Source organism: Phoenix dactylifera, chromosome 6 (genome assembly GCF_051530095.1).
Source record: "Phoenix dactylifera cultivar Ajwa chromosome 6, Ajwa_hap1_PhDact_Kaust_v1.1, whole genome shotgun sequence".
In the NCBI taxonomy this organism is placed as follows: Eukaryota; Viridiplantae; Streptophyta; class Magnoliopsida; order Arecales; family Arecaceae; genus Phoenix; species Phoenix dactylifera.
This window is the reverse complement of record NC_143195.1, coordinates 36,710,258-36,723,537: the sequence shown is the minus strand read 5'-3', so window position 1 is coordinate 36,723,537 and position 13,280 is coordinate 36,710,258. Positions and strand designations below refer to the sequence as shown.

At 38.0% G+C, this 13,280-nt stretch overlaps 1 protein-coding gene and 1 pseudogene across 1 annotated transcript; one reads left to right on the top strand and one right to left on the bottom strand.

Moving 5' to 3' along the window:
- Positions 1-355: 355 nt before the first annotated feature.
- LOC149753420 (GDSL esterase/lipase EXL3-like) lies at positions 356-2,707 on the bottom strand (annotated as a pseudogene).
- Positions 2,708-3,033: 326 nt separating this feature from the next.
- LOC120110916 (uncharacterized) lies at positions 3,034-4,238 on the top strand. The gene has a single exon (XM_039126958.3). The coding sequence runs from the start codon at positions 3,063-3,065 to the stop codon at positions 4,236-4,238; it is 1,176 nt and encodes a 391-aa protein (XP_038982886.3). The 5' UTR covers positions 3,034-3,062.
- Positions 4,239-13,280: the final 9,042 nt, after the last annotated feature.

Below are 13,280 nucleotides of genomic sequence, written 5' to 3'. Positions count from 1 at the left end.
CATTCTAATAAAAACTTTTTTGACCAACACCGTTGCATTTAAATTAAGTGGCTGAGGGTAAATAATACGTGGACTCCAACCACTTGGCGTACCAGGATATACTTGAACATCAAGGAACCAACTACTCTACTCGCTCGTTGAAGTGGACGTGATGTGGTTGTGGTGTACTCGTGGTTTAGCGCATTGCCGGAGTACACGGTGGTGCGCTTGATTGCAATTTTGAATTTCGCTTGGTAAAAGTACATTGAACAGAGACCATATTGCGATTAGGGTCACAATCGAGCGCCGGTGAGAAATGTTGCCTTCCCAGCTTAGCAAGTGGATGTACCTCTGCATAAGCTGCTCCACTGGGACCTCATAACCTCTCTCCGTGGGGTGATAGCGATCCCAGGAAAGGACTTGGGCAAACAGTGCTTAAGCTCTTGCACAGCACCGAGACCTCCAAAATTCCTGTACCACAACATCCTTTTGTCGCCTCTTCAAATCCTGCACAAAACTCCAAATTTAAATCCATTAGTTAACCAAGTCGTCGAATAACAACTTCATGCAATTGTTCCACAATATTTACGTCGGGAAGGTGCTACCTATGTCTCAGCCAACACGTAGGTTACAAAAGTGCCTAACAACTTATTTTTCTCCATTACAATTTTTGTGCAACTTATCTTTACCAAAAAATACAAAAGAAAGATTTGTAAAACTTGGCATATTTTTCTGGATAACAAATAAGACAAGCAAGGTAGAGTAGACATCAACGTAGATTAGTTTTGTTCCTTGACTTTTGGTAGTAAGATTTTGCAACTCGCTAATTAGCTTTGAATTATACATTTGCGCGAGTTCATTACGATCAACATCTCCGGCAAGAGTTCTTTGAGATGGTACGCATCCAACTGGTAGAATTCAAAGAACAGCGACCTTTCTTGCTCCAAAATTGACCGATTCCTACATAGCAAAAGAAAGAGAGGGCAAACAAAAATTCCTTAAAGATACCCTTTCTTTCACGCACAGCTCTCTCTTTTTTTTTATGTTTATTTTAGATTCATTCTCCATCCTCGATAATATTTTTTAAATTATAAATAAATCAAACCAATTAATTTAATAATCTATTCTGCATTTTGAAGTTTCATGAGGAGCCTTACAAAATTAAGTTTAGGGTCACACTCAACATCTACATTATCTTTTATGATTTATTGATTTAAATTCTATATCACGTGTTTTGGTTCTAGAGCAATACTTGTTTTCATCCATGAACAAAAATGAAAAGGTGACCATGAAATGTGTATAATGGTATGTGACCTTTAGCTATACAAAAATTATATCAGGAAGAAGCTTGAAGCAGTTTGAGACAAAAAATCAATATAAGCATTTAGAGTTTTAAATTCTGGGGGGATAAAGGTGTTCTGATTTCTCTATGAAATAGATTACCCCACCATCCTATCCCATCTCGGCAGTGGCTCTACTCATGCTTCCTAATAGATGTCTTCAGTCTTTCTCTCCTTCTTTCCTTTCTTTATTTTTTTCCCCTTTTTTTCAACCTTTTTTCCCCTTCTCCTTTCTTTCTTTATTTCTTTTTCCTTTTTTCTTTCCTTTTCTTCTCCCTTTTCTTATTTTCTTTCCTTTTTCCTTATTTCCTTTTTCTTCTTCTTTTTATTTTCTTTTTTTCTTCCTTGTGTGTGTGCGTATGTATGTATGTATATGTATATGTATATATGTGTGTGTATTTATGTCTATATGTATGTATGTATATGTATATGTATATATAAAATAATCCTAGTATGTAAATTTAAGAATGTTCTATGAAATCAAGGTCAAGTTTAAGTTGGCTCTTTCTAGTTTTATATAAATTTTTAATTTTGATTTTAATTATCAATTATATATTTTTAGTTAGAAAAGAATAGCCTAACGCTTGTCTTGAGCTATTGACCAAATCCAATGCTGACTTGAACCTGAATATTTGGACTGGATTGGGGTTAACTTGACTTTGACCCAACTCAATTGATTTGATGGATCTAAAATCTTTTTCATGAACCTGATTCGGACCAATCAGATAGTGGGTTAGATCTAGGTCAGGCTCAAAGATGCCTCAGTTTGATCCAACCTATTTTTAGCCTACATACTTTGAAAAAAAATATTTCTAAATCCCTGAGTGATCCTTGAATTATATTTAAGTCCTCCAGGCATATATCTCCAAATCTTGGTAAGATTTTCTTTTCATCTAAAAGTAATTGCTGGATAAGGCTTAGAGTTGATATGCAATAAATGTAACCACTAATCCTAATTTTAGCAAATCTTAATTCACCAATTCAGACCTCTTCCAAAAATATAAAGAAGATATGATATTTTAAGATAGGTTAAAAATAGAAAGAACAAAACCTCTCGGTTATGCATAAATGTGTTTTGGAACATTTATTTTATAATAGTAGAGGCAGAGATAAGGAGCAAAATATCATCAAGGGGGACAAAAACACTTTAATTTGCTGAGATGGCCATGGGATGGTACTTTATTATTCAATTCAATGCATGCACAGCTTCCATAAACTCCTCCAATCAATTTACGCCACGTGGCATAGTTTGCTTCGTCCATGCAACTGACCGGCGCCCTGCGGCATTCAACTCTCAGCATGCAGACACATTCCCCTGCCACCGCGATTTTCACTGACGGACCGCAAACCGGAGGCCGATAGGGGTCGGGGGCGTAAGGAATCACCATCCTTCCCTCGCATCCACCGTTGGAGCGAGCAATTGTCGCTTCGAGATCTGTGCAGAGGATGACTGAAGGCGTTCGGAGCGCTTGGCAATATGTGCGGATCACGATCCAACGGTCCACGTCCCGAAAGGAGATCAATCATTCTTTCGCGCAAAAGATACAGCCCGAATCCGGCCGATCCTCGCCAATGTTTTAACAGCCCCAGCGCCCCACGGAATACGCTCCTCTCTCTCTCTCCCCAGAAGCGGCCGGAGTTTAAAAATTTGGGCAATCCCCGAGAGGATTCTCGCCTCCCTGTTTCCATTTCCATCGATCGCCACCCCCAGCGCTCCTCTCTCTCGCGCGCGCATCGACGACGATGTCATCCCGATGGGCCAACATGCCGACCGATCTTTTGAAGGCCATCGCCAAGAAGATGACCGAGCCCGCCGACTACATCCGCTTCCGCAGCGTGTGCCACTCGTGGCGATCCTCCACCAGCCGGTTCGCTCTCCCCTTACACATCCCTTTACTGATGCTGCCATATGATCCAACCACCGATGTCCGCCCTGTGCACTGCCTCTCCAGTAATCAGGTACGCATTCTCTTCTTGCCTGGGATGGTTAACAAGATAGTCCTCGCATCCGGCCGCGGTTGGCTAGTCTTGCTCGACATCACCACCCCCAACGGAAGCCTGTCGTTGTTTAATCCCCTGACCGGGGATGAAATCCAGCTCCCTCCTACAGCAGATTTCTTCCACCAACCTGGGTATCAATTCTCTCGATACAATAAAAAGTTCGTGAGCGTAGGCCATGGAAAGCATGGCACCAAAGGCCTGAATGAGTACGCGGATATCTACCCGTGGCGTGCCTTCTTGTCCTCGCGCCTGATTCCGATTAATGGACATGGCATGGTCATGATGAGCAACTGCTACTCTAACAAAAACGATGTTGCCTTCTGCAAAGTGGGTGATTTTTCCTGGACCGTTTTGAGAACAAACTTAACTCAGACGATCGTTTCCATGGCATGCCATAAGGACAGGTTCTTCATAATGGACGCAGGAGGCAACATCTCAGTTTGCAACATCGCTGGTCCTTTGGAGTCGAGACTGATTCATTCACTGCGAGTCGAGCCTCGTGGTGCTTTGTCTTTCGTGACGGCATCAAAAAGGTTGTTCGTGTTGGTCTCTTATCATGAAGGGGCTGATAACAGTAGAAACAGGAAGGGGTGCTTCAGAATGTTCAAGTTGAGGTTGAACACGCCACCAGGGCCGTCCAGGGTGGAAAGTGCTCGCGGGCATGCACTGTTCAGATGTGAAGCTATAAACCAGAGCTTGGCAGTTCGCACAAAAAAGGACATTCCAGGATATAGACCGGAATGCGTTTATTTTGGTGCTCCTTTCGACTTCCCTGAGGAACGACTGGACGGTGCTGCTCATGAGATAGATGTACTGAACTTGAGGACCGGAAATTGGGAATATTTGTCGAGCGGATGGATGCGGCCGCTCTCAGGAAGACTGCTACCTTCTATTTGGGTTCAGCTCAGTCTATGCTAAGTGTCTAAGTATTCCAGCAGGTAAGTATGTAATCCTCTCATCTATCTTATACTTAGATTTACTGCACGATCTTAGCTGTATGTACATGATTATATTCCTAAGGTTATTTTTGTTTTTAAACTCAATATGTTTTCAAAACTGAACTTTTAGGTTGATTTTAATCGGTAGAAATGCATGTATACATATACATATACATATATACATACATACATCTATATATATATATATATAATATGTATGTATGTATGTATATTTGATGCATGTGCTTTGTTCACATATTGCCCTTTAGTTTTGTAGATCTGTTTTCATTGTGCTGCTGATGTCTCCATTAATTGGTTTCCACAAGTGGTGTCTGCTTCATAAAATGTGCTAGTTTGTTCAGTTCACAACTTATGATCTGCTAGGAATTAAAATATATAATTGTAAATGCAAGTGCAATGCATGTGGAATTCAGAAAATTGAAGCATAGCTTATAATTTTAACATTATCGTAATAAATGACAAAATTTCCACTAATTAGTATGATATGATACAAAGCCATCTTTTGTAATAGGTTAATAACTGAACCCTAGCTTTTAAAAATATACAAATTTATGCTGACTTGTTAATCGTATTACATGCAGTATTCGATGGAATAACACTTTATTGCTCTATAGCCTATGATCCACCGAAAGATGATATATGTGTGTGTGTGTATTAGAGGTACAGATGGGTCGAGTCGGATCGGGTTGACCCTGACCCAACTCAGTTTCTTGTTCAAATTCTAATTTTGGATACAGACCCAACCCAATAGAAGATCGGATCAGATCTACCACTACAATTTTGATCCAACGGGTCATTCAAGTCTGGTCGGATTTATATATAATCCGAACCCAACCAAAAAAAAAATGGATCCTGTTTGGGCTCGAGTCGAGTCCGGTTTGGGTCAACCCATCTATGTCTTCATAACTTGTTTCTACCTCCACAAACTACGGCCTGCGGGCCCAAATAATTTTACAGATTCTGATCAGGTTGGGTCAGGTCAGGTCGTAGAATTGAAAACCCAAAATTATCCAAATTTCAAATGAATCGGATTGGGTTAGGATCGGATCGTAGTACCCAACTCTGAATGATTTTACCAACTACATTGACTAGCAGTCACTTTTCTCTTTCCAAATTGCCCATCTAGTTGCCGAACCTAGTTGATATTATGCTGATCTAAAGTAATCTCTCGAGGTTGATTATGCTTGTTGAGCCAGACCAAGATGGCATCCAAAGGTTGAACTTGAGAAGAACGAGGACCCAATCATTTTAATTGATGGTTGATAAAGTTGCAGATGGCTGCAAAAGCATAAAAGACATCCTAAGCTAATATCCTAGCCCTTTTTGGCAAGGATCCGTGAGGACAAGCTACATGAAGGTTCTAATCTTTTCTAGTCTATGACATGTCCTAAGTGTTAATGAAGTAGGAGAAATAATGCTACTATAGCTGAAGTGGCGGAACGATTTGATTAGAAAAATAAAGAGATGTTTTAACTCCATCTTGCTCAATTGAATATGGTTGAGGGTGGTATGTCACTTAGAACATCGTACAAGAGATAGCAGTTCAGTCAACAGATCTCAATTCGGCGGATGTAGATCAAAATATTCTTAGAGTTTAAAGATTATCACAAAAATGAAGCAAAATTAAGATGGCCTTTTAGCAAAAATTGGTTGAAAGATAGAGGGAAAATAGAGTAATCAGCTAGCCATCTCTTGAGCCAAAGCCTCCCTTTGATGGTTATTTGAAGTGAATGAAATGTTAAGCCACAAAATATAGAATTTTGGATACATTCTTCCATTTAGAGGTTTTAAGTTTGTAACAGCCTAGTACCTCACCCAAAATGGTTAGCTGCAAAATGCTACTTCGGTTCCTTAGCCCTGTATAGATACCTAAGATCTATCGATTACATAGCTGGTATAGGACTAAGCAAGAAGTTTTCACCTCCACTAAGCAACAAGGGCATGCTTAAAATTCATTAATTCTTAATTCCAAGTTTGCTTATATCCATAAATAATGCAACAATTGACAAAGCAAGAGAAGGCTGATGGTCATATAACTTTTCTAGAGGAAGATGCTCAGTTTGTTGATGAGTCAAGTAATTGGAAAGACAACAGTCAACATTTAGAAAGTGATTAGCCAAAAAGCATAGTGTTTATGAGAGCAAAATGACCTCAAGAGGATAAAAATTTGCCTCTTCATCTTGCCAGATTGGAAACAAATTTGTCAATAACGAGTTGCTACCATCTCTATTGAATGGATGCGAAGGAAGAGGGAGAACATGTATTCAATGAGACTTTCTTTCTCATCTTCTCCAAAGCTGCTGCTTCCTCGATGCTTTTGTTCTACTACCTAAGATCTCGACAATCCATTAACACCCCTCTCCTTTTGGAGCTTATTCATTAGAGGAGTTAGTGTTGCTTATGAGATATGGTTTCATAATCTAACATCAGCTTTACGAGCCAGCTGTTCCCTTTGGGAAGCCTTGGGATTGTTTCTCCCTTTTTCATGGCCTTCCTTTAATTGGAATCACACACCTCCACCAGTTCCATTGTTGATATGTGTCAAACCAGCTAGTAGATCTTTGAGCTTGTCAAAACATATATTTTTAGTAGATTTGCCAAAAAGGTCCTTGTCAGGTAATTAGGAAAGCTTTAAACTTAATGAAGTTTTGTTTATGTGTTACTCAAAGGTCTTTATCTATTCTCTTGTACAGATCCAAGGAAAGTTCTAAAATCTATAATATGTAGATTGGCCTTTTAATTAATAAAATATATATAAACCTTGATGGATTCCACATCTCTCTTCTTCTATACAGCTTGTTCATTTCCTCATTTTATTTTTTTTTAAAATCTCTCCTCAATCAAAGACCTATCATAAATGCTAAATTAGTTTAAAACATAGTCTATCTTTCCTAGTTTAAAACATCACTAGTTTACCATTTCCATATAATTGAATAAAGTGTCTATATTCTCCCATTATGCTTAATGACACTGCTTGGATCTGGAAGCTGGGTATTCATCCTAGAATAGCTCTCCTGCTGTCGAATGTGGATTTGGATCACCTTCCATTGCCTGAAGAATAAGAAGACAATCAATCATGTTATTCTACATTGTTCAAGGCTCGCAAGGTCTAGCGGGTTGCATGGGACCTTGGCATCATTAGTGGTCTGTTGCACTCCTTGGATGCATTGCTCAGATATCTCAAAGAAGAGTCCTGGAGTAGAAACAAAGTTGGTAGAGTGATCTCCACCTGTTACATTATTTGCCACATTTGGTTGTCCAGGAACAATTGCATGTTTGAAGGTGCAGATCAGGATCCTCTTACCACCATCATGAAAGATTAATCATATCCCAATGAATTCATCCAAGCAAATGCTACTCGGCGGTCTTTGATAGCTAAAGAAAGCTGGGCATACTCTACAGACGAGTCTGCATCGTTCAGGGTGATCCACTTCGGTTGGAAGCCTCCACCCTTGGCTTCCTCAAGATCAACTTCGACGAAAGTATTATGGATCACGTTGCAAATGGCAGTGCTAGGTTTGTTCTGTGATTAGTGGTCAGAATTGGTTGCAGTGGATGGTTGTCATTTCTATGATTGTGCAATGCCAAGAGCGTAGGATGGCTCGGTGTATACCATTACAGTCATCAACGCCCCTGATATTATTCCCGAGCGGGATTTCGAAACTATCATTGCATTCAGAATTGTTAACTGCACATGATGATACTCATCCCATTCTGGAGAATTTGAAGATATTGATCTCTACAATGAGATTCATTAAGGCAGCTCATGTATGCAGAAAGTGAATAGTACTATAAATTGGGTTGCTTCTCATGTGGCGAACCATACTAGCTCACTGATCTACAAATCCCCCCTAATGATGCCCCTTCAGTTGCATGACTTGATGTACTCTGATACTGTTGGTTGTACCTATACTATGGCTACGTAATCATGCAATTTTACCAAAAAAGTGTCTACATTATCCATGAGACAGAAGAACGAAATTTAGGAATGCTTGGAGCTAGCTATTTAATATAGTCGACATCATCATAAGGTTATGATGCGGTGCAGGATATGGCTAGCTAACAGATACTACAATCAACTGGATCATCCCAAATTTTGTAGAAGCTAGCGGATTTCCTGCCAGATCTTCCAACAATCCAATATTTGGTCAAAAGTCCTAGAAATTTCCTTTTGGAGTTGTCATTTATGTTTGCTGAATTTTCATACTTTGTGGCTGAATAATTATAATGAGTTACACTTTTATTTTCAAGGCCGAGTTTTGTATTTTTAACATGATTATATAAGGCCCATCAATATAAGGCAACCTAGGGTTTAGCTTGAGATAGACTTTTTTTTGATTCAATAAAAGAAAAAAAAATCTTTAATGGAGTTGAGTTTTCTTCCATATCTAATCCATTTGTTTACTATGTCTATTCTCTCTCTACGTTGCCTGGGTTAAGGCCTGCAACAGATTATCTTGAGATGAGTATATTTTTAGTCACATTAACTAGTTTGTCATCAAATTAAAAGAAAAACAAAAGAGAGGAAGGCAAAAAAAGAGGACTAATTCCACAACTTTAAGCAAACTCAAAATCACCCAATTTATCTAGTCTCCAAAATATGATACTCGAGTAGACAATCGCAGAAAGGCAACATTTATGGTTACTTAGGAGTCCATTTGTTACATATTTGGTTAGAAGGATTTAAGCTTGATAATTTTGATAACTAAAGATTAAATATCTTGATAAAATAGAGCTAGTTTCACCAAATAGTATGTTCTAATTATCCTAATCTTAATATGGAAGATATATTGGTTGCGGTTAAACTGGTCTACAATGGCCTACTCGAAGAATTCAAGATGACGTCATAAGGGCAAAATTATGAGTATTGGAAATCCTATTCATGTAGATGATGTCAAGATAACATTAGTCACCTTCGAAGACCCATTTGTTAGGGATCTTGATGCAATGATCCAAACATGATAACTTAGAGAATAAACCACCAACATATCATTCTACTATCATAGTCATGCAATGTCGTACTCTTGTGATTGAATATCTATTAATTGCATATCAACTAGTCAATGGTGGATTGCATAATTGCCACCCTTTCTCCCTCTATCTCCTTTTCTGCATTGCATGCCCTTCCTTTTTCTATCTCTCTCTCTCTCTTCCCTGCACAATATCCTAATCATCCCCCTCTTGCATTCTCTCTCTTTCCACGTGGTTCCTCCATCACCTCATCCATCCGTTCTTCTCTTCCCGTGCACAACCCTCCCATCTTCCTTCTCCTTCTTCCACTAGAAAATTCTTGTGCTCTCTCTTCTTCTTCCCTCCTCCCATGCGCAAGCCTTCCTGAGCATTGCCTTGCTTCAGTGTCGATCATCTCCTCTCCCATGTCTCTCATCATACTGTAACAATCCAAGACCTCACTCAAATAGCTAGCCAAAAGGTATTATTTGAATTTTTTGATCCTGTATAAGTATCCAAGATCTACCCAACGAATAACTGATGTGGGACTAAACACACGCTTGCATGGATTCTCACATACACTCTCCGTTTAAGCCCTGACGTTCTCGTCGGGCTAAGGGTTCAAATCCATTCAAATCTAATCACAAATACCACGATCGGCTCGTAGTCAACCCCAATAGTTCCATGTTGCAGTATCCCCTGGTCTACATAGATTATGGGCTGGATCCACTTTGATATCATTTGTAATAACTCAGGACCTCACCCAAAATGGCTAGCCAGAGGTATTATTTAGGTTACTTGATCCTGTATAAGTATTCAAGATCTACCCAGCGAATAATCGATGTGGGACTAAGCATACGCTTGCACGGATCCTCGCACATCGGTGTGAGGACCCGTCGAGCGTGTGTTTATTCCCACATCGGTTATTCGCTGGGTACAGAATCAAGAAACCCAAATAATACCTTCCGACTAGTCATTTTGGGTGAGGTCCTAAGTTGTTACACATACCATCCCTCTTGCACCACTATCCCCTCTCCCGTCCATTCTCAAATAAGTCATCTTTTTCCCATTTCTGTCTATTTATCCTCCTTTCTCATGCATGACCTAACCCTTCTCTCTTAGATCTAGAGGCTTGGACTAATTATCTCTTAGGGTCATCAATTTCGAGGGTCTAACCACTTGGATTTGTGCACAATGTAATCACTAACACCTTATTACTTAATATCTATCTTTCTTGCATTTTATAGATTAGATCTCTCAATTGATGTTCAAATAAGGGATAGTTAGACCCTTTGGATTCTAGGTTAAGTTATAAGTGCCTCAATTAGGGCTCTACCTTCCAAAGATAGCACCATTGTAGATCTAGGGTCACCATCCCTAATCTGAAAGAACCTAGATTGAGGAGCCCTAAGAGGGTCTCATAATTCAGAGGAATGGACTTTTAAGGATTATGCTAATGATTGGTGTATTTATTTTAAATCATGTGTAGCCTTTTATCAAGAGAAAGTCTTTGTTGATCTAGATCTATAGATCTCTTGGCCATCCTAGCATTTTTTTTTTACCATGCATTTTCATATGATATTATTAAAAGTTTATTTTTTAAGCTTGTAACTTAACTCTGTGATGTCATCATATCTTGATATCTAGTTTTAAATTATATTTTGTAAATATCAATAATAGTTCCAAAAATTGAATTTATGGAATTATTATAGAAATTTTATAATTAAAATAAATATTATGTTTACCCTACATAAAATGGATTTTAAAATAAGGATCAAGCATGAAATTTTCTACTTGAGCATTATGATGAATTTTTAAGTATCAAAAAGAACATGTTGGCTTGATTTAGTATTGTTGAAATATGTAGAATGAGTTATTTAATTGTTTTGTTTTAGTGAAAATTTGTTCAAAAGTTTATGAATATTTGAAAACTCCATATTTTTTGTATATTAGAAAAATTAGTTATGGAATAGATATGGACTGATTATTAGATACTCTCTAGTCTAGCTATGACATGGGTCTAGTTAGCAGAACTGATCGCTAGTAATATATGTTTAGAAACTAGTTTCTTTCGAGGCTCTACTATAGGACTAAATATGATTTTGGCCCACCTTACCGGGCCAATGTGGTTTTGAATCTTGTCCTTGGGATAATGGTGGTGATAGTCACAAAGAATTAAAGATGTTGTATTTGTAAATGTTCTTGAGAATTTCATGAAAATGTGTTTTCTCAATAGTTATATTAAACCTAGAATTTTACTAATATTTTGAAGGTTTAACCATTTATGATGTTGAACATCTATAGCCAAATATAGAATTCTCGTCCCGAATTTGCAAAATTACTTCTTTTACAAATTCATGGAGCCATCTGCATTTATCCAAGTAGTTTTTGTTATTATATACTTGATCTAATTAGAAGTGTTATTACTGAGCTGTTGGCTCATAGTCCATTTTGTTGTCCTTTTTCAGATACGGGGTAATGTGAACCGGATTATGGACCGAGTGCCGGAAAGCCTAGGGCTTAAATTGGTCTCTTTATGTTGGTCTTAAGTTTATGTAATGCAAAAATATTATGTATGACAGTTTGATAATTTGAAGGCACATACTTGAATTAATCCTAACTTACAGTTGGAATGTTTATGTTAGAATTTTATAGATTATGCCAATGCCTGTTCATTGTTGCATGGAGAATATGTTCTTGAAAATAAGAATTTCTCATGCAGGCCTTGCATGTCTTATTTTCCAATGGGAGTTCATCAGATGAAAATCCTGGATATAATTTGAGGTTCAGGATTTGCAAGACAAGTTTTAAGGGGTGTGTGACTCATATTATTCAGTAAACCTTAGGCCAAACAAAGAGAACAACTTTGGCTTGGCTTTGCAGATGCAAGGCCATTTGGAACAATTGAATTGTATGTCATTTGGTTTCTTGGTTGTGTCACATCCATCAATCCTTCAGAGGCTTGTCATCATGGCCTATAAAATCATGCAGAGCAATAATACTACCTGTTTTAATAGAGACTGATTCACATGTCATCTATTCATGGGCGAGGTCATGTACATGGCTGCATTGCCCTTAAACTAGTTCTGCACATATATGGTCTCCTATCTGCTCTCAGATACTTGACATTTGAACTCACAGGTTTTCCATTTGAACTGGTTTGTGTCAGACCAAGTTGTATTGGAACTAGTACTGTGTTGTTTTAGGTAAACTTTTGCGCTTTAATTTGGTTGGTTCCAACTCAGTTGACGTCAAAGATCAGACTTTGGCATGGATCAACTCAGTAACTGGTTTACTGCGACTTGATTTTCTGCAGTTCGCCCTGTTAATTATGAAAGGTAAATAAATATGACCTCGACATATGCATTAGTTCACATAACTATAGAGTTTCCACTGCATTGCTGCCCCCTCTTTTTTTTGATTTTATATGTGCTATTGATCTCTCTATTTTCACAACCGTTCTTCTATATAATTGCAGATATTTCACTTGTAAATACCAAAGCAAAATAAGAGTAGTAACTGATACTAGTTGACGTCTCTAGCTTACCACCATATATTTTTATATTCTCTACATCCATGAATCAAAATGAAACCTGATTTTATGTCCTTGTATGTCTTTATTTGAATTATTCATCCTCGCTATTTCTCTCTGAGAATCTTTTGAGATATGAGATGATTCATAATTTTAGGCTTTCTACTGTATTAGCTAGTTAGTTGTGATAAAAATGATTTTCTACTATTCTATGTTTCTATATTTTTCGATAGTTATCTATTGTGTCTCAAATTAAAAATGGGCAGGAAATGTTTTGCCCATGGACCCGTTAGGTGGATTCATTACACTTTCACAACACCTCAACAGCTATTTTTTACTTTTCCAACAACTAAAAGTAAAATTTCATATATTATGTTGCAACAAGTTATGATCATCAACGAACTGGAATTCAAAACCTTGGAATATGCCAAATATACCTAGTTGCAAAACTTCTTGTTCCTCCTATAGACTTTTCAGAAATACCTTGATCGTTAGAGCTTTTTTTTTTTTTTTTGCCAG

What these genes read in the sequence shown, in the direction of transcription:
- LOC120110916 (XM_039126958.3), top strand. Translation starts at nt 3,063, where the DNA reads ATGTCATCCCGATGGGCCAACATGCCGACCGATCTTTTGAAGGCCATC.